This window comes from Ranitomeya variabilis, chromosome 6 (assembly GCF_051348905.1).
Source record: "Ranitomeya variabilis isolate aRanVar5 chromosome 6, aRanVar5.hap1, whole genome shotgun sequence".
Taxonomy (NCBI): domain Eukaryota; kingdom Metazoa; phylum Chordata; class Amphibia; order Anura; family Dendrobatidae; genus Ranitomeya; species Ranitomeya variabilis.
The window spans coordinates 43,682,853-43,708,730 of record NC_135237.1 but is presented as its reverse complement, the minus strand read 5'-3'; the positions used below and the strand labels follow the sequence as shown (position 1 = coordinate 43,708,730).

At 45.7% G+C, this 25,878-nt stretch overlaps 1 protein-coding gene across 1 annotated transcript in view; it reads left to right on the top strand.

Annotated features, from left to right (window-relative positions):
* The window catches only part of DNAJC1 (DnaJ heat shock protein family (Hsp40) member C1), an 85,930-nt gene that overhangs the window by 44,327 nt on the left and 15,725 nt on the right, over positions 1-25,878 (top strand). The window contains exons 5-8 of the mRNA XM_077268351.1: positions 700-797; positions 5,633-5,726; positions 7,083-7,173; positions 9,421-9,593. Coding sequence (XP_077124466.1) covers positions 700-797; positions 5,633-5,726; positions 7,083-7,173; positions 9,421-9,593 — 456 coding nt within the window. The remainder of the gene's footprint in view (positions 1-699; positions 798-5,632; positions 5,727-7,082; positions 7,174-9,420; positions 9,594-25,878) is intronic.

Below are 25,878 nucleotides of genomic sequence, written 5' to 3'. Positions count from 1 at the left end.
ATATTTTTTCCCATTTTGTTTAATATGCCTCAATCATCTCTATCCGTCTCTGCTCAGGCTTCTGGTCTTAGTTTTTTGAGGTTCTTGCAGCTTTATACCAGATTAAATAGTTTTCTGAATGACTGGTTGCTAAATTAGAGGTCTGCTGCTGTACACGAGTGCCTCTGTACCAGCTATTGGGCTTCCAATATTCCACTATTCACTTTTTTAAGGAATCTGCCTCCCTCTTGGGCATACCTAAGCTATTAATATGGGCATACAGGTTCTAGAGGGCATCTGCGCAGAATAACCAAGATTCCAATGTCCAGAGAAGGGCGGAATATCGCAATGGCAGGTCGCAGGCGCGGGAGCACCACTAGACGTCAGAAGCGCGAGACCACCACTAGACGTCGCAGGCGCGGGACAACCACTAGACGTCACATGGCTCTGTGAAGCTGAAGGGAGGTGATAGGCATGCAAATGAATACCAGAGACAGGAGTTTTCTTCCAGGCACGGCACACCCCGGAGCCTGGAAAAACGCATTAACATAAAGGATTAAAAGATGATTTATGAAGAACAAGACCTCAGATATGAGGCATACAGGTATGAATATTCTGGAACCTGTATGCCCATATTAATCTCTTAGGTACGTCCAAGGGGGCGACAGATTCCCTACTTTTAACAAATGGTCACCATACTGAAGAACTGCTTGTTTTTAGGATGAGCTGCTCAGCAAAAAGAAAAGGGAAAAGAAGAAGAAAGCTGGAGGAAAACCTTTGGAAGAAGTGAAAACGAATCTCTTAGAAAAAAATGACCGGTAAGATTTGTTCTTTCTTGTGCAAAAACTTTTTTCATGAATTCGAACACAACAGCTCTCTGGTGAATTCTTATGGATACTAGTGATGGGTGAACGTGCTCGAATAAGGCGTTCTCCAAGCATGCTTGGGTGCGGAGTGTCTCCGGCGTGCTCGAATAATACGATTGAGTCCTCGCGGCTGTTTGACAGAATGCCTTAACCGAGCACGTTCGCTCATCACTGTTTGTTTTATGATTGGGTTGTATAGAATATCAGTGGTGACGGTGGCATGTGAGGAGCTTGACAGAGGGAAGAAGCTCCCTCTGTCAGCCCATCGTCACACCCTACACCGATTGCGGGGTGTTGATGGGTTACGATGGCAGCAAGAGAACTAACAATGGTATCTATGTCTGCTATAACCCTAAGCCTATTAGACCCCTCTAAATGTTTGGCCTAATAAGTCTAACAATGACAGGTTAGACTGTACAACGTAAGGCATAATTGCTGTTTTTGTTAATCTCATCCAAAAAAATTAAAAGGCAAACAAAAAGTTTTGTATCTCAATTTGATAGCAAAAAATAAAAAAAATAAGCCTTCATACTGCTCCGTAAACAAAAAATGAAAACGTTTGGGTTTTTATAATTTGATGACCAAAAAACTTTTTGTGATTTTTCTTGTGAAAAAGGTAGTAAAACATGAACATAGATATCAACTGGGTCCCACTGTAATTGTATAGGTCTGTAGAATATAGCTAGCACGTCAATTATAATGCATGGTGAAACAGTGGATTTAAAGAATACAAAAAAAAAACCACACAATTTACTTTCAGATTTAATGTGTTTTGTCTACTACAAAAAAAAATTAAGTGATCCAAAAGTTGTATGTACACAAAAATGGTAGCAGTAAATAGGTCAGCCTGTCCTACAAAATAACAAGCCCTCATAACCGCTCCATCTGTGGAAAAATGAGAACGTCCTGGTTATCAGAATTAGATGAGTGGGGAAAAAAAATTATTTTGCAAAAGTAGCAAATCAAATAGCTTTGTGGCGATCGGATGCACCTGCAAAATAAAAATGTTATACCGAATGGTGTTTACAAAAATAAACAATATAGAATTGCTGTTTTTTTTTTTTTTTTTTTTTTAAATCTTTGCTTCGAAAGAGTGTAATAAGACGTGACTAAAAAGTTGTATGTACCACAAAATTGCGACAATGAATAGTACAGTTTGTCCCGCAAGTAAAGGAGCCATCATACACCTTCACTGTGAAACTTGGGCTCTCAGAATATGGCCAAATTTGGTGCTGCCATAATTGCGCTGCACTGCAAATACAGTACAATTTTAAATGCGAAAATTGCTTTTATTTTCATTTTATAAAGAGTTAGTGAAAGTTTGATAAGTTATAAACGCATGAAAATGATGCCACTGAGAAGTGCAACTCATCCCGGACAAACAAACCCTCATATGATTCTTGCCGAAAAAAAAAAAGTTATTGTTCCTGAAATGTGACAATAAATAAAAATGGGAAAACTAAATGGTCAGTCAAAAGCCAAAACTGTCTGAGCCTCCGAGGGGTTAGCATATGTCTATCATTCCAATGTTTTTTGTACGTTAAGTGTGTACTGTTCAGCTGCTAACATGGTAAGAGCAGGGAAACGCGAACGTTTGTATAGGAGCTGTTTACCAAAAATTGTTGAATAACTTTGTTTCAAGACTTTTTGCATATCAGAATTATAAAGTATCTAGATGGTACCCACACTGTGCTTGCCACTTTCATAGCGCCCAATGATTTACTCCAGTGGCCGTTTCCCCTGATGTGTCCTCATCTGCGCTGGTGCTAAAAACTTTTGGCGCAAGTGCAGACACAAGAGATTTTTCTACTTGTAGTTGTGTGCACACTGAACGCTATCATTATCATCATCGCAGATGTGGGTACATGGATTACTGCTGTGTAAGTTAATAAAGTGGCCATCGTCTTCCATTGTTTTCATGAGGAAACCGAAAACCAGTATTCTGCGTAGGTATAGTTTTTGCACCTCTCCAATGCTGCAAAATTACTTTTTTTGCACCTGTATGTGACAAGACTAGATTTTTTTTTTTTGCACCTGTATGTGACAAGGCTAGATTTTTTTTGCACCTGTATGTGACAAGACTAGATTTTTTTTATGCACCTGTATGTGACAAGACTAGATTATTTTTTTTTGCACCTGCATGTGACCAGACTAGATTTACATACTGGGCAAAACCTCTGGAGCCCAGAGGTGCAAGAACAAGAAAAAAATGCCAATTCAGGACATCATCAGGTGAAAAGAAATCCATATTTTTGTGTAGAGACTTGTCCTATGTAATACTGCACACTATAGCTGTAATTAGCATGAGAATGATTGATCCGTAGTGGAGCTACATGGATTTCTGGAAATTTTGTGGTGGACACTAATGAACGTTTATGATGAAAGATCTTCTGGATACATTTATACTTTGTTCCCAGCCTCACCCTGTAAAGTTGGCGATTGTAGAACCGTGTTTGGCGGATGTAGAGCTCGATGGGTAATGGCATTCGATGTCCTGAAAGATAAAACCATTTTTTCCTATTGACTTTAAGGGAATTAAAGCATTTTTGAATAGTTGGCCCAGCAGGGGCAGGAGCTGGATCAATGGAAAGAGGAGATCAGAGGCCGTCCTGCCTGTTCTCCATTCTGGTGACATCAGCCTGTAATGCTTCACTGAACTGCTGATGACATTAATGTTGTTTTAAGACATTGGCTTGTTTGTGCAGCTTTCCAAACTAGTTATTTCAGTATTGATTTTAAGGCCTTCCTATAATGACTTGTTGAGACTTTTGGTTAGAACATCCTATATGTAAACGTGTGATGGCTGCCCCAACCAGGTCTGAGTGGAGCAACTGGGTTAGTGCTCTATTAGGGTTTTTTTTTTTTTTTCTTTTGTGGATTCAGTTTGTTATTCTGTCCAGTGTCTGTAAGAATCAAAGGAAATAATGGAAGTCTACATGATAAGGACACCAGACAGGAAAGACGGAAGCTATAACATATTATACATGTATAGCATAATACCACATAGTCACAGCTGTAATGATGCAAGTGCTGTAAAGGTTGATGGGGCTCACCTGTTATAATGCCCCTTGTGTCACCTGCCCCTTCCCTCCCCTCTGCCGCCTGCCCCTTCCCTCCCCTCTGCCGCCTGCCCCTTCCCTCCCCTCTGCCGCCTGCCCCTTCCCTCCCCTCTGCCGCCTGCCCCTTCCCTCCCCACCCCTCTGCCGCCTGCCCCTTCCCTCCCCTCTGCCGCCTGCCCCTTCCCTCCCCTCTGCCGCCTGCCCCTTCCCTCCCCTCTGCCGCCTGCCCCTTCCCTCCCCTCTGCCGCCTGCTCCTTCCCTCCCCTCTGCCGCCTGCTCCTTCCCTCCCCTCTGCCGCCTGCTCCTTCCCTCCCCTCTGCCGCCTGCCCCTTCCCTCCCCTCTGCCGCCTGCCCCTTCCCTCCCCTTCCCTCTCCTCTGCTGCCTGCCACTTCCCTCCCCTCTGCCGCCTGCCACTTCCCTCCCCTCTGCCGCCTGCCACTTCCCTCCCTTCTGCTGCCTGCCACTTCCCTCCCTTCTGCCGCCTGCCCCTTCCCTCCCCTCTGTCGCCTGCCCCTTCCCTCCCCTCTGTCGCCTGCCCCTTCCCTCCCCTCTGTCGCCTGCCCCTTCCCTCCCCTCTGTCGCCTGCCCCTTCCCTCCCCTCTGTCGCTTGCCCCTTCCCTCCCCTCTGTCGCCTGCCCCTTCCCTCTGTCGCCTGCCCCTTCCCTCTGTCACCTGCCCCTTCTCTCTCCTGTCACCTGCCCCTTCCCTCTCCTGTCACCTGCCCCTTCCCTCTCCTGTCGCCTGCCCCTTCCCTCTCCTGTCGCCTGCCCCTTCCCTCTCCTGTCGCCTGCCCCTTCCCTCTCCTGTCGCCTGCCCCTTCCCTCTCCTGTCGCCTGCCCCTTCCCTCTCCTGTCGCCTGCCCCTTCCCTCTCCTGTCGCCTGCCCCTTCCCTCTCCTGTCGCCTGCCCCTTCCCTCTCCTGTCGCCTGCCCCTTCCCTCTCCTGTCGCCTGCCCCTTCCCTCTCCTGTCGCCTGCCCCTTCCCTCTCCTGTCGCCTGCCCCTTCCCTCTCCTGTCGCCTGCCCCTTCCCTCTCCTGTCGCCTGCCCCTTCCCTCTCCTGTCGCCTGCCCCTTCCCTCTCCTGTCGCCTGCCCCTTCCCTCACCTGTCACCTGCCCCTTCCCTCTCCTGTCACCTGCCCCTTCCCTCTCCTGTCACCTGCCCCTTCCCTCCCCTCTGTCGCCTGCCTCTTCCCTCTGTCACCTGCCCGTTCCCTCTCCTCTGTCTCCTGCCCCTTCCCTCTCCTGTCACCTGCCCCTTCCCTCTCCTGTCACCTGCCCCTTCCCTCCCCTCCCCTCTGTCGCCTGCCCCTTCCCTCTCCTCTATCGCCTGCCCGTTCCCTCTCCTCTGTCGCCTGCCCCTTCCCTCCCCTCTGCCGCCTGCTCCTTCCTTCCCGTCTGCCGCCTGCCCCTTCCCTCTCCCCTGCCTCCTGCCCCTTCCCTCCCCTCTGTCATCTGCCGCCCCCTTAGGTATGGCCATTAAATAACTATTACGCCACCCCCTGATGTTTTTAATTTCCTTAAAAAAGCTCCCACCTCGTGTCCAGTGCTGGTGGTCACATTCTCAGTGCCACTGCCTGGATTCTGTGCACACACAGTGGAGTGATTGGGCAGGGGTCCAGTTTGTGGTTTCCCAAATGTACTCTTGTAGTCGGTGTTTTTACTCCCCTGTTGTTTCTTATTTATTGCTGCAGATTCTTAGTTTTGTTTTTTTTTCCTTTCTCCTTTAAGATCTTTCGAAAAACCTCAATGGCGGGATTTGCTTCCATTCAAGCTTGGACTGTGGTTCTATCTGACGGTCAGATCGCTGCCCCAGCTCTTCCAGGTAAGCGCCCCTGACTGCTCGCCCACTAATGCCTGCCTTTCCACCCTCTGTAATGCGAAGGTGGAACAAGCTGATTTCGGGTGGGCGTTCGTCCACGTTACCGTTTTGCGTTCTTGGAGGTTGATATTTCCAGTGTGGGGTTTCCTAGATCCATTTTTCCATCTTGTAAAGCACCAGTTGTGTTGTGAATTACATGCATTACGTTGGGGGCAGTTTGGCAGGTGTCATCCCCCTAGTTATATCCTTCATACGGGAACACCGATGATGCCGTGCTATAACACAGGTAATGACGGGTTGTCCAGATATAGACAGCAGCCGTGCTATTCCTGACGGGATCTGTTAGTGGCGGCTGACACCAGCGTCACTGATCCTGATGTGAAAAGGCAGGCGTCTGCTATCGAGCTGACGGGGGACACTCGGCAATGACCCCATACGGATGGAAGAGAACTCCTGCCATCTTTTCACATGTTAAACGGGAATTTTACGCACAATGTGTGTTTGCGTCCAAATACTTATCTAATAAGTTATTGCATTTATTTTATTTTTTGCACCCTTGGAGGTGTTTATGTTTATGCATGAAATCTGGGAAAGAGAAGTGTGCATTGAACGCTGATAAGATAGGATTGGGACCCCCCACTGACCCCGAGAACGGATATATATGCCACCGCTCCATTCGTTCTTTATGGCACGGATGACCACAACCGCTCCTTTCCCGCAGGGCATTTTTGCCGCCCAGTTTCGAGCTCTGAGCCCGGGACCACTGAGCGTCCCAAGGATCATCTAGTGATGCTCTCTCCAGTGGATAGTGTATAATATGTGATTGGGTGAAACCCTTGGTGCATTTTCATGTTTTGTTTTTTTTTTGTATTGCAAAGTGTCGAAACCTGCAGCAAATCCGTAACAAAATCCGCGATAAACACGTGCAGATTTAGGCCCACGTTGGCCATAGTTTCGTGGCAAAAATTGCAGTCTGTTTAGATTCTCCCATTGTGCTAGTAACTTTCTAATCTATCACCACTAAATACATAAATGGGACTGATGGAGCGGCTGCCATCCTCTTCACTCCCATAGAAGTGAGTGGGAGCGATAGACATACGCACCACTACTGAAGGTCGTAGCCAGCCAGGAGACGTCTACAGGCCTCGCTGTAAGTGTCCGTAAGCGAAGCGGATGCGAATTTCTTACTTGAAAGAAATTGAAAAAGGTGCGTTCTCCCCCCTGTCACTCAGAAGTGGGAAACGTTCCTGATCAGAAGAGCAATGGATTATATTCGGGGTGTTAGTAGAGGGAGGGAAGGCGTTTTACGAAGTGTCCAGACTCTGATATTTATGTGCTTTAAATCTAATAATTATACAGGATGCCAAGCAGTTTTATGTGGAGTACCACGAGAAGAAGCGGCAGGAAAAAGAGGAGGCCGCAGCCCAAGCCGAGCTGGAAGCCATTATAAGTGAGTAGGTTCTCAGCATTGTTCTATATATAATGTGTATGGGAGCGACGGCCGAGGGAGCTGCCGGCAGAACCGCCCTGGTGCCAAACTAAAGGACCACCATTTGTCAGGGAGTGTCGGGAAGCACATTAAATGGTCGGCCAAGATCAGCAGGTCATGCCCACTGTGTTGTGTTTTTAGCAGCGTGTGTTGCAGATTTGAAACGCGTCACTTTCTCTAGCGGGTGCGCTGAGTGTTATGTGCAGTGCATGCGCGGGATCACAGCGCCACGACTGCATTCATGGGGGGGAGGTCTACGCCCGGAGCTTGGAAAAAAAATAATTAAGGCTACGTTCACATTTGCATTGTGCGGCGCAGCGTCAGCGGCGCAGCGTTGGCGACGCAACGCATGCAAAACGCATGCACAACACAGCGTTTTGTGACGCATGCGTTCATTTTTTGCATGATTTTTGGTGCAGAAAAAACTGCATCATGCAGCGTCCTCTGCGCCCTGACAGTTGCGCCAAAATGACGCATGCGTCACAAAACGCAAGACAACGCATGTCCATGCGCCCCCCATGTTAAATATAGAGGCGCATGACATATGAGTCGCCGCGGCTGCGCCCGACGCTGCGCCGCACAACGCTAATGTGAACGTAGCCTAACATATAACATTAAAACTGCTTGTCTCAATATCTACACCGCGCACTATGAGGCATACAGGCTAGACTGGTTTAACCATTCTATTACCTGTATGCCCATAATAATGGCTTAAATTCGTCCAGGGGGTGACAGATTCCATTTAATACATTGTGGTTTTTGTGTGCGAAAATACAGTGGAAATAATCTCACCAAATACTCATCGTGCGAACTTAGCCTAACACATACTGTCATCTCTGCTGGATCCTTGTTTTCTCTGATGTCTGCAAGATCCATGACAATTCGATGCCTCGGGGATCCCATTACCTGTACATATGGCATATAAATCAATAGATTCTGATCATACTGTAGCCATTAGACCCAATTTACCTAACGTGTGCCAAAATAAGGTCATTTTGCCATATACAGGGTTGTATGCATCTGCATATATCGCTAGTTTGGAGTTTTTGTAGATTGTGAGCCCTTAAAGGCATGGTCCTCTCTCCTCATGTACCAGTCGTGGCTTGTATTGATTGAATATGTATACCCTCTTCACATGTAAAGCACCATGGAATAAATGGCACTATAATAAAAAATTATAATAATATTTTTTCCTGGAGATTCCGGTGTGTGTGGCCAATTGTCAATCTTGCGGCGCTCCATTGTCAATCATGCGGCCCACCTTCGCTCCATTGTCAATCATGCAGCGCTCCTTCGCTTCTTTGTCAATCATGCGGCGCTCCTTCGCTTCTTTGTCAATCATGCGGCGCTCCTTCGCTCCTTTGTCAATGATGCGGCACACCTTCGCTCCATTTTCAATCATGTTGCACTCCATTGTCAATCATGCGGCCCACCTTTGCTCCATTGTCAATCATGCGGCCCACCTTTGCTCCATTGTCAATCATGCGGCCCACCTTCGCTCCATTGTCAATCATGCGGCCCACCTTTGCTCCATTGTCAATCATGCGGCCCACCTTTGCTCCAGTGTCAATCATGCGGCCCACCTTTGCTCCATTGTCAATCATGCGGCCCACCTTTGCTCCATTGTCAATCATGCGGCCCACCTTCGCTCCACCTTCGCTCCATTGTCAATCATGCAGCCCACCTTCGCTCCATTTATTCTCTATGGAAGCACTGTAGAAGCGCAACTTTCGGCTGGTCTTCAGCACTTCCGTTACGAATGGATTGGAGCGGAGTTGTGCGTGATCAATAACAGCCCCATTCTGCATTGGTGAGGTCCCAGCAGTATGACCTCCGCAATGGGGAAGTTATTCCCTATTTTATAAATTGTTGATAATTTCCAAACTCGGTACAACCCCTTTAATAGATAATTCACATAATTCAAGTCGCTAATTCTAAACTCTTTGAACTATAAAAATAGGTTCTAACCGGAAGATTTATCAAAACTTTTGCAACAGAAAAGTGCTATAATTGTAAGAACCGTCTCCCCCAGTCTTCCCTGGGATCTGCCAGATGTCGTTATTGTCCGACATATGAATATGGCAATTTTCAACTTTAAAACTGAAGCCACAATGCAGATGTGAGTCCAGTAGAGCCTGTTTTGAGGTGAAACCGGTGCTTTAAATAGAAGTAGTTGAATGAATGATTTTTCATTTGCTTCATTTGCAGAAGAGAAGAAACCAAAAGTCAAAAAGCCGAAATCTGAATTCCCTGTGTATTCAGCAACTGATTCTAATTTTGGTGCTTTCATCCCGTCGTACGATCAGGGAGTCAGCATTGAGGACATTGAGGAGCAAATGGACGACTGGCTGGAAAATCGGAATAAAACACAGAAAAAGAAGGTACAAGAAACCAAATGGCACAATGTTACTATCTGTGTATAACATGTGGCTACATAAAAAGAAACTCTCTACTTTTGTAATCCCTCCTCTGAGTGGCAGTAAATCTAGAATTGGAACCGGGAAGTTGTTACACAAAACAATCAAGATGCACTGCTGGCAGCTCTCTTTGCAATTACTGAAAAATGACATCCCAGATTTGCTTGATGGGAGGGAAGTCTGGAGACATGCAGCCATGGTTGCACATTTAAGCCATTCAGGCTTAAATCACAGAGTTCCACCTGCCAGAATACGTTCAGCGTCCTCTCCTGCAGCGCTCTTACATATCATTGCTGAGAGGGAGAACTGTGTAGTTATGAGATGCTGCACAGTTCTCTCACGGTTAGCGTCTGCTGCTGCAGGATGTCAGGGAGGAGGGAGAGCTGTGCAGCCACTTTCTGATTTATGATCGATCTGCCCGGATCATTAAGGAAGTGATCAAGTGTATTAGTCACCTGACTGCTGATTATAAGAAGCCGGGAGTTTTTAAAATATTACTTGATGTTTAAGTAGCTAGTTGGAGACCCCAGGGTATTTCTGTGCTGCCCTAGTAAATAAAAGGAACCAGTGCACACACGCTGATGTAGTGTTTTGTTGAACAGTGCAAGACACATTATTGTCCATTGTTCTTTAAATTTCCTAAGGCTTTGCTGTAGACTTGTTGGTGTATCTGTTTTTCCTAGAGTCTACCTTCCAATAGTGATTCCACCAAACAGGTATTCCTGCATACATTGCAACCAGCACAAGGAAGAGCCATTATGTACTGCGGAGATCGCCATTCCCCTTTCTTTTACCTTCTTGTAGAAGTGGAATGGTCGCCCTGCCATCATCTTGGTTTTATTTTTAAACATATTATTCTAGATCACCATTTATAAGCATCACAAATGGTTGAAAACTTTCACTCATGATTTTGAAGATCTAACTTGAAACTCCAATCATCAGTACTCACTGTAAACTAATGCAGAGGCTTATGTGTAACTTCACAGGATGGAAATGGTGCAGTCTGTGTCCTGCTTCACCTCTCTGTGCTGGGGACTGTGTCACATTACCCTGGGACTGTTAGCCTCTCACCTTGTGTGGGCTCCTGTGACCAAACAACATTTGTTTTAATCACTTGGAACACTAATCATCATCTGCTGAGGAAAGAACCAAATATGCCCATTATTATTATTCTCTGCCCAATTATCTCAATTTACTTACCTCTCTCTCTGTCTCATTGTCTTTCTCTCTGACTCTCCCTCTCTGTTTTCCCCGTTCTCTCTGTCAGCCCCATTGTCTCTTTCTCTCCCTCTTTCTCTGTCCGCCCCGTTCTCACGCTCACCCTCTTTCTCTGTCCAACCCGTTGTCTCTCGCTCTCTGTCCGCCCCGTTGTCTCTTGCTCTCCCTCTGTCCGCTCCATTGGCTCTCGCTCTCTGGCCGCCCCGTTGGCTCTCGCTCTCTGGCCGCCCCATTGGCTCTCGCTCTCTGGCCGCCCCGTTGGCTCTCGCTCTCTCTGGCCGCCCCGTTGGCTCTCGCTCTCTGGCCGCCCCGTTGGCTCTCGCTCTCTCTGGCCGCCCCGTTGGCTCTCGCTCTCTCTGGCCGCCCCGTTGGCTCTCGCTCTCTCTGGCCGCCCCGTTGGCTCTCGCTCTCTCTCTCTGGCCGCCCCGTTGGCTCTCGCTCTCTCTCTCTGGCCGCCCCGTTGGCTCTCGCTCTCTCTCTCTGGCCGCCCTGTTGGCTCTCGCTCTCTCTCTCTGGCCGCCCCGTTGGCTCTCGCTCTCTCTCTCTGGCCGCCCCGTTGGCTCTCGCTCTCTCTCTCTGGCCGCCCCGTTGGCTCTCGCTCTCTCTCTCTGGCCGCCCCGTTGGCTCTCGCTCTCTCTCTCTGGCCGCCCCGTTGGCTCTCGCTCTCTCTCTCTGGCCGCCCCGTTGGCTCTCGCTCTCTCTCTCTGGCCGCCCCGTTGGCTCTCGCTCTCTCTGGCCGCCCCGTTGGCTCTCGCTCGCTCTGGCCGCCCCGTTGGCTCTCGCTCGCTCTGGCCGCCCCGTTGGCTCTCGCTCGCTCTGGCCGCCCCGTTGGCTCTCGCTCGCTCTGGCCGCCCCGTTGGCTCTCGCTCGCTCTGGCCGCCCCGTTGGCTCTCGCTCGCTCTGGCCGCCCCGTTGGCTCTCGCTCGCTCTGGCCGCCCCGTTGGCTCTCGCTCGCTCTGGCCGCCCCAATGGCCTCTGGCTTACTACTGCCCTTTTGTATGTTTTTCATCTTCAAGCTTGTAAACATTTAAAATACCAACAGCTTCTCAGGACTTTCAGGTCCCAGTTCTGCAAACTGTAATTAATGCAGTTATTATTCAATGGCGGTTTCACCTCTACATTAGAGAGAACCTCTCCAGGTATATCTGACTGGTCACACTAATTAGGGGAAGACCCTGATTTATTCAGACACCGCAAACTTTCTTCATCTTTAATAACCCTTTACTTTTAATCCTAAGTCTTCTCTGTAATGAAGGGGGAGATGAGGGACACTTCTGCGCTGATGGCGTATTAAGGCTTATGCTGAGACATTTCTATTATTCCCTTAGGAAGGAGCTTGGTTCCTTAATTGCTCGGATCACTTTAACAATGAGCTCATCTCCTTTTGTGGTAGGACAGGTTACCATGCCAATTCCATTTTTTTCCCTCTGTTTTTCGGGACTACTTAATCTTTCACACTAAAACCTGAAGCGTCGTACATTTGTAGCCATCTTGTTGGCTTAAAAGTGAATCGCCACATATTTTTTTTATTTTTATTTTTTAATATCCTCATTTTTTGTAGTCCGTTCTTCACGCTGAATCCAAAAAGAATTCTTTATATATTGCTCAGTCTTAAATGTAAGAAGAGATAAAAAGGTGATTAAAAAAGTGTCACAAGATGGTCATTTTTTTGCTATTCATTTTATCCCCACTGCTCCTGAGTATTTTTTATTTTTGTTTTTCGTTCATCTGTCATACGGTTCCAGAGATATGGGCCTATATCTGGAGGGACGTTTCTCACAGGGTAATAATGCAGAGGAGCCTAAAGACACGCCCCAGAGGATCCTGTGAGCCACGCCCCCTTGTAATAACCATAAAAATTAGCCGTAAATGAAAAAAGCCCATTTACCTGGAACAATATGGCGGATTTAAAGAAAACAAAAAAGAAAATTGATGACTTGAGAGAGGCAGAAATAAAACAATATTAAAAAAAAAAGTGATCACTTGTGATCTGGCGACATGTCCCCTTTAATGGAGAAATTTCTGGGAACTTTTTGTGCATCTTCTGGATTCGGTGATCCTTTTACTACTACTAAAGGAATAAAAAGATGCAATTTCTGGATTATTGGATCCTGAATAAAGGGAAATGAATCCGACATTATTCCTAACTGGTTGTCTCATTCTGCGTGTGTGAATACGTTCAGATTTCATTCCCCGATGAAGTTAACCCCCAGCGACCCAGAATTGCCCCTTTTATTGTACGCTTTCATCTGTTTGGTGTCTTGCGATGATTTCCGATGTCTAGCGTCATTATTTTCATTCCTATAAGAACTTTAAACAAGGGACCTTTCGCATATCACTCATCTTCCTTTAATTTCAGCTTTGTAGTGACCCCCTAACCTGCTCTTCTTTTTCGCTATTTTCTGAAGATTAGCCCTTTTGTCAAGCTCATATTACCAATTGTTCCCTTGATCTTCCCGCACCGTCCTTACCATATACAAGCCCTCTTCTGTCTTCCATCAATCACTATCTGATTATCCGAATTCCTGCATGTCCTCTGCTGAGGGTTCACTTTTTTTTTTTAATTTTCCTTATTGCTGTTTATATAACAGTCGTACTTGTAAATCCACATGTGACGTTCAAAGGATGAATATTTATATGTAAGACATGCCGGCTCATGTGCGGAGGACCTCAGTCATCAGCAGGTTCCCCTGATGAGCGCGCACATTACAGACTGGATACTCCAGCTTTACAAATGTATTTAAAGCATTTCTTTTTACAACGAAGGTCATTCCCTAAAATAAAGTATTGTAACTTTTCGGACAATCCCATCTACAATACCTACAGGAACAGTAGAAAGCCAGGCTTCTTCAGTTCACACCAGAAAGCCTGTAGACACTTGCAGGAGCAATACATGCTAGGAATTTAGGGAAGTTCAAGAACCTATAGTGCTGGCAGAGTATCACAAAATCAAAAAAGCGTGGTTGACAAGTAGCTTTGGGTGCAAATCAATTTGCTGCACCCGGTCCAGTTATTTCTGTGCTCTGGATCAGAGTCCTGAGAACCGCATTTGATTAGCCGACCTGGCATGACATCACATGTGCCTCATGCCATAACAACATTGCGCCAGGCCAGCTAATTAAGAGGCGTCAGGGATGCCGTCAGATAAGAGACAAGATTACAGACATGCCCTATGGACCGGGGCTCTTTGAATCGATTTGCATCAACTCTAGTGAGGTTACAGAGCACAAGAGTCAGTGATAGTTCCTGGACATATAAGGCTGGTATGTGCACCTAAAGCAGTTTTACCTTGGTTGTAGGGGATGAGGTCAGCACAGCTGAAAAGGGCTATTCAGCTCCAGTAAAAGTTTCCTTGTCTTTAACTTCACATCTGACCCAGTCACTTGACCGCTGCTGTCAATCACAAGTCTCAGTCCATTAGGTGACAGAAGATAAGATGGCACTTTTTCCTGTTCCAACGCAGAGGATTGACGTGTCATGGCTCCTGGCCTATTGACATCAGTAGAAGTGTTTTCTAGGCATGATTTAATCTGCGCAAGGATGTGTGAATGGTGGATCTTGTGTCATCTACTGTATATAGAGGTGTTATCAGTCATTGTACAGGAGGAGGAGGTGAGCTGTGACATCACCTATTGTGAATGGTGGATCCTGTGTTATCTACTGTATATAGAGGTGTTATCAGTCATTGTACAGGAGGAGGAGGTGAGCTGTGACATCATCTATTGTGAGTGGTGGATCCTGTGTTGTCTACTGTATATAGAGGTGTCATCAGTCATTGTACAGGAGGAGGAGGTGAGCTGTGACATCATCTATTGTGAGTGGTGGATCCTGTGTTATCTACTGTGTATAGAGGTGTTATCAGTCATTGTACAGGAGGAGGAGGTGAGCTGTGACATCATCTATTGTGAGTGGTGGATCCTGTGTTATCTACTGTGTATAGAGGTGTTATCAGTCATTGTACAGGAGGAGGTGAGCTGTGACATCACCTATTGTGAATGGTGGATCCTGTGTTATCTACTGTATATAGAGGTGTTATCAGTCATTGTACAGGAGGAGGAGGTGAGCTGTGACATCATCTATTGTGAGTGGTGGATCCTGTGTTATCTACTGTGTATAGAGGTGTTATCAGTCATTGTACAGGAGGAGGTGAGCTGTGACATCACCTATTGTGAATGGTGGATCCTGTGTTATCTACTGTATATAGAGGTGTTATCAGTCATTGTACAGGAGGAGGAGGTGAGCTGTGACATCATCTATTGTGAGTGGTGGATCCTGTGTTGTCTACTGTATATAGAGGTGTTATCAGTCATTGTACAGGAGGAGGAGGTGAGCTGTGACATCATCTATTGTGAGTGGTGGATCCTGTGTTCTCTACTGTATATAGAGGTGTTATCAGTCATTGTACAGGAGGAGGAGGTGAGCTCTGACATCACCTATTGTGAATGGTGGATCCTGTGTTATCTACTGTATATAGAGGTGTTATCAGTCATTGTACAGGAGGAGAAGGTGAGCTGTGACATCTATTGTGAATGGTGGATCCTGTGTTATCTACTGTATATAGAGGTGTTATCAATCATTGTACAGGAGGAGGTGAGCTGTGACATCACCTATTGTGAATGGTGGATCCTGTGTTATCTTCTGTATATAGAGGTGTTACCGTACTTTTCATTGTAATCCTGTCTGTGATATAATGACACTGCTGAAAAGTATTCTATACAGAACAAAGACGGATTCTGGTATTAGGCTTAGTTGCCAGTGTTGAAATTGCTAATTTTTTTTTAATCTAATTTTTTTTAAAATATTTTACAATAAAAACCGGATTTGAATAATCATTATATTAGGAGCACGGATATTTTTTTATAATATATTCTATATAATTTGAGGAATATTATGCTTTTTGGATGTACAGGAGCATGAATGGTGAGCAGAAAATGTGCACTCACGCATGTTCAAATGGAAATGTATATGCTGTGCTGACTGATATGTATGCATGTCCATATATTATTTTTATATATGTACCGTATATACTCGAGTATAAGCCAAGATTTTCAGCCCATTCTTTTAGGCTGAAAGTACCCCTCGAGTCATTGTCCCAGGGGGGTCGGCGGCTGTGACATACTCACCTGCTCCCGGCGCGGTCCCTGCATCTCCGGTCTACGGGCGCTGACAGCTTTTTCCAGCGTTGAGCGGTCACATGGTACAGTAATGAATATGGACCCGACTCCCCTCCCATAGGGGTGGAGCCGCATATTCATTACTGTAATGAGCGGTAGCGGTGACTGCTCAATGCCGGAAGAAGCTACCGGAGATGCAGGGACCGCGCCAGGAGCAGGTGAGTATAACGGGGAGGGGGAACAGTGCGCGATAGTCACCTGTCCTCGTTCTGGCGCCGCTCCGTCTTCCGCGTCCTCTGCAGTGACGCTCAGGTCAGAGGGCGCGATGAAGTGGTTAGTGCGCGCCCTCTGCCTGAACGTTAGTGCAGAGAACGGGGAAGACACAGCGGCGCCGGAACGAGTGAGTATTGCAAGTGCCGGGGGCCTGAGCGACGAGAGGTGAGTATGTCTTTTTTTTTTTTTTTTTTTTAAATTGCAGCAACAGCAAATGGGGCAAATATCTTTATGGAGCATCTTATGGGGCCATAATCAACATTTGTGCAGCATTATATTGGGCAATTGTCTCTATGGAGCATCTTATGGGGCCATTATTAACCTTTATGCAGGACTGTATGGGTCATATGTGTCTATGGAGCCTCTTATGGGGCCATTATTAACCTTTGTGCAGCATTATATGGGGCATATTTTAATATGGAGCATCTAATGGGGCCCATCAAACTGTATGGAGCATTATATGGGGCTAATGATTCAACATGGATATTCAATAACACTTAACCTACTGATGTCTCAATTAATTTTACTTTTATTGGTATCTATTTTTATTTTTGACATTTACCAGTAGCTGCTGCATTTTCCCCCCTAGGCTTATACTCGAGTCATTAAGTTTTCCCAGTTTTTTGTGGCAAAATTAGGGGGGTCGGCTTATACTCGAGTATATACGGTATATATAATTTTTTTTATTTTTAAATGTGCACGAAAAGGAAGGGAGGATAAATGTGTGTGTGCGAGGGTTGTTAGTTTTGTGTGTTGTATTACATACAAAATACAAAGTTTTTATGAGAAATTAACTGAAAAAATAGGTAATTTTCTGTTAACACGTTCCCTTTAGGCCACGTGCACACATTGCGGAAGTTGTGTGGATTTTTCCTCACTGATTTTGGTAAATCCGCAGGTAAACTGCACTGCGGATTTCCGGCGGAATTACCGCGGATTTACCTCAATTTTACCGCACAAAGAATTGACATGCTGCGGAATAAACAACGCTACGTTTCCGCGCGTTTTTTTCCGCATGTGCATTGTGGATTTTGTTTCCATAGGTTTACATGGTACTGTAAACTCACGGAAAACTGCTGCGGATCCGCAACGTGTGCACATACCCATAAACTCAATAAAGCCGTATATGGTGCGCTGAGCGCCCTCTGCCGATGACTGCAGAAAGCAGAATTTTATTTTTTTTACTAATATAGAGGTCCAAATCCTCTACATGGCTATGAAAATAAGACAGCAGCTCCCACTGCTAAAATACATTCTGCAAAGAATTGCTGCATTTTTTTTTTTTCATCTCTGAATTTTGATGCAATTTTAATTTGATATTTATAAAGATATAAAACCCCGTAGCATTTCATTCTATTTCCACAGCCACACTTGTGGACTTTTTAGATACTGTAAAGTTTGGTTGTTTTCGGGTGTGTAGTAAAATAGTATATACTTCCCTTTCCATTAAAAATCCACAGTAGTTTTGTTATTAAAGCCATATGGCAAAAAAGGATTACAGGGAGTCCCAGCTCGAAGCCCACCACATACTGACCGCACACTGCAGAATCCAGGGAGCGCAGCGGCATCTTCATCCTTACAACTCATACTTAAAGCAGATCTGTCATCAGTTTTCCCAATACAAACTTCATATATTAAATAGATTTGTTAGACCTTATGAGACTGATGTGTTTACTTTGAAAATCCATAGCAGAATGGTTATAAAATTCCTGATATTAACATGATCATTTATGAGTTCAGCTATAGAATGAAATGGCTCACGATCAGTCTCACATACGCAGCGGTTTGGCCCACTTTAATGTGTTTTGGGGGATTTTAGACCTTCTGTTCTGAACTTGAAAGAACCTCATTCATCTAATTTTTGGAAAAATTGTAGCTAAAGGGCTCAATTCAACATTTGCTTTTTTTTGTCCTTTTTTTGTCCTTTTTTTTGTCTTGTGTTATTTGCTGCTAATATGATAAAAAAAAATGTCGCTCTCGAATATTGCACAAAATAAAAAATGCCTTTTTTTATTTTCTCTATCCTTTAAGATCAAAAACTTGCAATGTTCCCAAAGATTTGCTCAAAATATTTAGACGTACTTAAAATCACTCCAGGGTGAAGGAGTACAATAGGAACAAATTTTGTGGGGGGTTTTTTGCGAATGGGGTCAAAACGTCTGGGAAACCTAAACTCTGCCCAAGTTTCAAACAATAAATTAAATAAAATTTAAAAATAAATAAATAATGGAAAAATGTAAAATAAACTAAAAAAAAAAGCTCAAATGGAAAGGTAAATATAGAGAGAATAAAAAAGCAAAGCACTAAAAATTTGACAAAGGACAAGTGCAAATAAAAACTAATGAATGCGGCCCATAAAGTGCTTCTGTACGGTGCCGGAACATTTCGGTGACTTATCACAGACTTGCTCTTTAGATCACCCTGATGATGCCTTGCAGTCACTAAGCCTGTGTATACGGTGTCCGAGCCTACGATGTCAGGCTCAGATGTATACATATATAGTGCACTAGTCACCCGATCGGCCAGATGAGCAGACTTTTCGTCCCCAATCATCATCCATGTAAAGATGGCAGCGATCGGCTGATGCTTCTCCGTCAGCTGATCAAACCTTTTTTTTGCTAGTTTAAAGTCCTCGTCGTTGGCAGTAACAGGGGACGTATTTATATTGTGGACCCGAATGATCGTTTTCCCCGGTACATGCATGGGGCATGTTAAATCTGCACCGATCAGCTGGTCACCTGCCGGTGTGAATCTGCCCTCAGTATTCTCCAGGCTGTTTTGTGTTTTGTTTTTTCTCTTTTACTATTTCATGATAAAGGATTTGCTAGAATATGAAGTCTTTTCGATGAAAACTCCTGTTCCCGGGACTGAAGCGACCCCATTCTTCATTGTAACCATAGCCGCCTCATAAGTTAAAGCTTCTCCTGGTGACTGATGAGTAAATGGTTAATGATGGTGAGCTGTGAGACAGTCCAGATCAAATACTCTTTGAACAAAACCTTCAAAGTGTGTCCCAGGAATTAGATGTTGAAATCTGAAGGATTTTGTGGCCTTGGAGCTCCTTTTTAGAGAAGTACTTGATAAAGCCCCTCCACTCCTTCTACACAGATGTGGATATATTCTGCAGCGCCCAAGGTTACAGCCTGCGAATGCTGCAATGTTTGCGCACTCGGACTCTATGGAATTTGTGACTCTCCTGATCCACCTGCGCAGAATCTGCTGCTTTTTTCCTGCGCGGAGTCTGGTGCTTTTTTCCTGCGCGGAGTCTGGTGCTTTTTTCCCCGCGCGGAGTCTGGTGCTTTTTTCCCCGCGCGGAGTCTGGTGCTTTTTTCCCCGCGCGGAGTCTGGTGCTTTTTTCCCCGCGCGGAGTCTGGTGCTTTTTTCCCCGCGCGGAGTCTGGTGCTTTTTTCCCCGCGCGGAGTCTGGTGCTTTTTTCCCCGCGCGGAGTCTGGTGCTTTTTTCCCCGCGCGGAGTCTGGTGCTTTTTTCCCCGCGCGGAGTCTGGTGCTTTTTTCCCCGCGCGGAGTCTGGTGCTTTTTTCCCCGCGCGGAGTCTGGTGCTTTTTTCCCCGCGCGGAGTCTGGTGCTTTTTTCCCCGCGCGGAGTCTGGTGCTTTTTTCCCCGCGCGGAGTCTGGTGCTTTTTTCCCCGCGCGGAGTCTGGTGCTTTTTTCCCCGCGCGGAGTCTGGTGCTTTTTTCCCCGCGCGGAGTCTGGTGCTTTTTTCCCCGCGCGGAGTCTGGTGCTTTTTTTCCACGCGGAGTCTGGTGCTTTTTTTCCTGCGTGGATCCTTCGCACTACAAATCTGTCTGTAACCCATTGACAGCTGCCAAATACTCCAGGACTTTTTACCTTTTTGTGCAATGGGCCAAGTCTGCACAGCATGTCACCAACTCCGAGGGTTTCCGAAACCCCTTTAACATACATTGTATAGCACTGATAACAGTTGCCAACAGTTCCGATTCCTTCAGTGTGAACTGGACCACAAAAGCTGCAGGAATAAGTTAACTTGCATTAAAAAAAAATATATTTTTCGGTGGAAAATGGATGAGGCTTAAGAGTTATCCCATCTTAGATATTTATGACACATCCATAGGATATAGCAAAAATGTCCATTAGTTGTAGGTCCCAGTACTGAGACCTGCATCATTGTAAAGAGCAGAGCAGGGCCCGGGCACGCACTGCAGGCAGTGGGCTGGTGGCTGCACAGTTCTCTGCGCTGCAGGCAGTGGGCTGGTGGCTGCACAGTTCTCTGCGCTGCAGGCAGTGGGCTGGTGGCTGCACAGTTCTGCGCTGCAGTCAGTGGGCTGGTGGCTGCACAGTTCTCTGCGCTGCAGGCAGTGGGCTGGTGGCTGCACAGTTCTCTGCGCTGCAGGCAGTGGGCTGGTGGCTGCACAGTTCTGCGCTGCAGGCAGTGGGCTTGTGGCTGCACAGTTCTCTGCGCTGCAGGCAGTTGGCTGGTGGCTGCACAGTTCTCTGCGCTGCAGGCAGTTGGCTGGTGGCTGCACAGTTCTCTGCGCTGCAGGCAGTGGGCTGGTGGCTGCACAGAAAATAAAAAAAAAAAAAAAGTTACCAACTCTCCTGTCATAATCGGCTCACTGATGGAATCTCAGTTAACTCATTAAGCAGCCAACAATGTGCGGGGAAACAACAAAGCCTGTAAAAGCCAAAGGATGGAAAAATATTAATGAAACCCGATTGCTTAAAAGATTTTTAGCATATTCTTTGCCTTTAAAGGGAACCTGTCGGTAGGATCAACCCTCCTAAGCCATCATGAGCATGCAGGTCATAAAAAGGTGAATGTGTTAAACCAGAGAAATCCATATGTTTCTTAATATGTAAATTAGCGGTTAAGATCTATGGATCGGACATGGATCTACCCGGGAATCTGCCTCCAAAGCTGCTTATAAATGAAAGGTGGCAATACCAGTGTGAGACCTGTAATAACTGACAGTCTGCTCTCCTGACCTACATGTCTCCCACTGATAGCTCCCCCTTTCACTTAATAATTACTTCCTGACCTGTACTGACTGGGGAGTGCACTAGAGAAGAAGCTGGATGAGACGAGAATTGCCTCCGCAGAGTTTAATCAATTTTTAGAAGTATAGAAAACTGCTACATGGGCGTCAAAAAGATCACGTGGTTACAATTTAAATTGGTCCTCTCGCTAAATACATTTATAGCAAATCCACGGGATCGGTGATACATGTACGATTGCTAAGCTCCAGCAATCTATCAGTGATTAATGTATCATAATTACCAGTGGAAAAGAAACATTAAGCAATAATGAAGTTGACCGGTTCTGTCCTTTAAAATAAATAAATAAATAAATAAATATTTTTTTGCCCACTCCTGTCCATAGATTGTGTGTGGGTAATGCAGCTCGGCCCTATTGATTGATTATTTTTTTTTTATAGTCTATATTAAATGTTATATATAATTTTAGATATGATTGAAAAGAAGGAAGCAGCAATGTTGTTACTGTTCACATTTGTCTAAATGTTTTTTTGTTTTTTTTTTGCGGTGATCCTATAATATATCCGCTGTATACACCCACGCACACAGACAAAGGCGAGCTCAGGTAATGGCGAGTCCTGAACAGATGGCAATTAAACGTGGCTGATTTTGGAATCGCCGTTCCAGCCATGTTCCTCCCTTTAAACAGTGTCCATTATGTGTTTTATTTTCTTTATAATTGTAGCGGGGACATGATATGAATTTTTTATTTTTCGTGCTGAACTTTCATTTAGCATTCAGCTCGGAGAGTCGACCTGAAAGCTGGACCCCCTATTTTTTTGTATGCAGAATGTGAATGCTGGCGAAGCTCCGACAGCTGTCCTCTCCCCATGTGGTGTCCCCCATTGCACCGCCGCGCAGATGATTTCTTTTCCCAATGTTTCAGTAATATTGGCCGCACATGTTTCCACGTGCATTATGCATTCATTGAAATTACAGCTACAGTTGGCTCCATATTACAACCTTCACACCAGGGCCACCCTCGTGGTCGCCGCGCCGGGCACAGTAGGCTCTGTCCTATCTAAGGTTACCGTTAACCACTGCTGGGGTTCACCAGATCCTCCAGTGCTTTGGCTGCTCGGCTTTTGTATATTTTTTCCTCCTGCTGTAAAGGCTGCTGTTTTTGCCTCGAGATTGCCATATAATTTGCAAGAATATTTTTATAGAATTTAATCTTTAATAAATTTTTACTAAAATTCTATTTCCTATTTATAGTGAGATGCTGCAAAAAAGTGCGGATCTGTAGGTAAAGTGTCTCTGCCAGGCACTGTTAGTGTATGGCATCTAATGGAGCATTATATATATTTATTTTTTTTTTCATTTTTTCTTAATTTTTTTTTTCGCTATTTTTGTGTTATTTAGGATGACTTTAATAGGAAAAATCTCCAAGTGCCAATGTATAAAATTAAACCGCATAGCAATATGTAACACGTGTCCGTAGACTTCCGTGGGGTTCTATTATGTCGCTTCCAAATAATGTTGCTCTTGATGAATTGAGGAGCGGTTGCCAAATATAATGGGTGCTGCCGCTCTGGGGGGTGAGGGTGAAATAGGATAGGGTGACCCTTGGTTCCTCTGAGATCTTAAGGTACCTTCACACGAAACGACATCGCTAGCGATCCGTGACGTTGCAGCGTCCTGGCTAGCGATATCGTTTAGTTTGACACGCAGCAGCGATCAGGATCCTGCTGTGATGTCGCTGGTCGCTGAATAAAGTCCAGAACTTTATTTAGTCGTCCGATCGCCGTGTATCGTTGTGTTTGACAGCAAAAGCAACGATACCAGCGATGTTTTACACTGGTAACCAGGGTAAACATCGGGTTACCAAGCGCAGGGCCGCGCTTAGTAACCCGATGTTTACCCTGGTTACCAGCGTAAAAGTAAAAAAAACAAACAGCACATACTTACATGCGTCCCCCAGCGTCTGCTTCCTGACACTGACTGAGCGCCGGCCCTAAAGTGAAAGTGAAAGCACAGCGGTGACGCTGTTAGGGCCGGAGCTCAGTCAGTGTCAGGAAGCAGACGCTGGGGGACGCATGTAAGTATGTGCTGTTTGTTTTTTTTACTTTTACGCTGGTAACCAGGATAAACATCGGGTTACTAAGCGCGGCCCTGCGCTTAGCAACCCGATGGTTACCCGGGGACCTCGGCATCGTTGGTCGCTGGAGAGCGGTCTGTGTGACAGCTCTCCAGCGATCAAACAGCGACGCTGCAGCGATCGGCATCGTTGTCGCTATCGCTGCAGCGTCGCTTCGTGTGAAGGTACCTTTAGTGGAGTATTCCGGTTACAAGGAATTATCAGATATTCACCGGAGAGGTGATAACTTTTAGAACAATAAAGGTTTGTCTGCAAAATTCTTTTCTTTGGATGTAGCTTAATTAATAGGTCTCCTTATTTGTCTGTGTATCTGGCTTTATGTGACAAGTGAACACTAAAACATTGGCGTACTTGAAGTAACACTGTTTGATTTAGTAAATATTTGTATTCCCCGTATATAGAAAAAAAACAAACAACCAAACCTTTTTTTTTTTTTTTTTTACACCACAAAATTAAAGGGAGTCTGTCATCAGATTTTTGCTGTTTAATCTGAGAGCAGCATAACGTAAGGGCAGAAAGCCTGATTCCAAGGATGTCAGCGGCTTGCTGTAGTTTCAATACAATTGGTGTTTTATCAGCAGGAGATTATCACTGTAGGACTGTGTGGCATAAAAGGAAGTCAGGATTATCTGTGTATAATCCCACCCCCCTCCACTGATTGGAGGCTTGCTAACAGTGTATACATGTAGTTGCCAATCAGTGACGTGGGCGGGGTTATACACAGCTCAGCATTCATAGCACTGCTACAGCTGCCGCAGAGAAAATGGGGATTGTATCATCAGTACAGCGGTAAGTCCTGTTAAGTGATATATCACTGGAATCAGGGGCTCTGCCCCTACATCATGGTGCTCTCATATTACATAGCAAAAATCTGCTAACAGATTCCCTTTAAGGAGGTTGTCCATACACCTATACACACACTAAGGGCTTACAATGCTATTAATTTTTTATCCATCTAGACTATGCCTGCCGTTGGGCGCATACCTCCTGAGTGCCCGCGCCCGGCAGTGGGCACTGATGCAGCGTGTACCTTGCCTTAGTGCTACAAGATGGCAAACTAACTAATAAACAATCCTTTAAATAGAATACTGATGAATCCAGCGTGTAAATAATGTATGTGGATGTGATCTGCAGGTGAACGGTGAGGCCGGCAGCCCAATAACTGAATAGATTTGAGGGTTTTTTTTGTTTTGTTTTTTTGTGTTTTTTTTTTCTAAATAAAATGAACAAAGGCTGCCGTGGAGCCGAACCCCGATGATTGCTGCTATTGGCCATTATTTCCTGACTCTTAGTTGGCAGGTTGCGTCTTATGCTAATTCCTCGGCTTCGGGGAGCATCGCCGATCGCAGAACAAAGTGAATAAAAGTAGTTTGCTTTGCAAATGAATGCAAATGGTGCAGCCTTTCGGGAAGCCCTTTAACAGGGGGCAGCGCTCTTTGATTATGAGTGAAGCTGCCATTTGGACATGGTGAAAAGAGCACGCCTGAACCATTGATTAGGGGAGACGGTGAAAAGTCAGGAAGGGCCCGGCTAAGCTTGCAGTGCGGCAGGCGGATGTCAGCATAGTCAGAGCGCAGTGGGAGGATGACAGGGAGGATTAGTGTCAGGGAGAAGCTTTGCCGCAGCTTGGGACATGGTCCCTGGGGCCGCTCACCTCTCACTGCTGTGCTGATGGCTTGGTAATGAAAGTGCTTGATGCATGGCTGTTCATTATCAGGAAAGGTGATTAGATGGGGTGTTTATCTGTAAAGGTTATGCTCTTCAATAGGTCTCGTCCTCGCAGACATGTATGGGGGGTCACATATGCGGGAAGAAAATGAATGGGAAAATATATAGATGTGGTTAACATATTACATGTGAGTGCGGGTACTTATTGCTGCATTATATAAAGATAGGCCATAAAGACAACCCCCCCCCCCTGTTCTTGCATACATGCATCCTGGAGGGCCCCCTTCCGTCGAGGTGCTCTGCAGGGGTGGCCCCCTTTCTCGTATTAAATGAATACGTAAATCGCCTCTTCAGAGAGGAAGAGGAACTATAGCGCCACCTAGTAGCAATTGTGAAAGTCAATATTGACCCAATAACGAGCCCTGCCATATGACTTGGAATAAAAGCCAATCCAGAATCTCAATTTGCAGACACGGTGTTCCGGGGCGTTGCCCCTCCTCAGTGCAAAGCATGAGATCTGAGGGGGTAACGTCTCTCCTTGTGGAGAGTGACGTGCCTGACATGCCAGTGCAAGGAGACATCTAGGCCATGCAATGCTCCTCTGGGAAATTCAAAATGTAAATTGTCCTCTCTTCATAAAGGAAGGGAACGTGACCTCTGGTTCCACATAGTAGCAATCCTTAAAGTCAATATTGACTTTTTAGCAAGCCTTGCCATATGATTTAGGATAAAAACCAAACTGGATTCTCAAAGCATCAGATCTGAATTGGCTGTATGAGAGGCCACTGTCTGGGCTCTAAGGGGTAACGTTTCTCCTTGTGGAGAGTGACATGCCAGTGTAAGGAGACTTATAGGCCGTGCAATGCT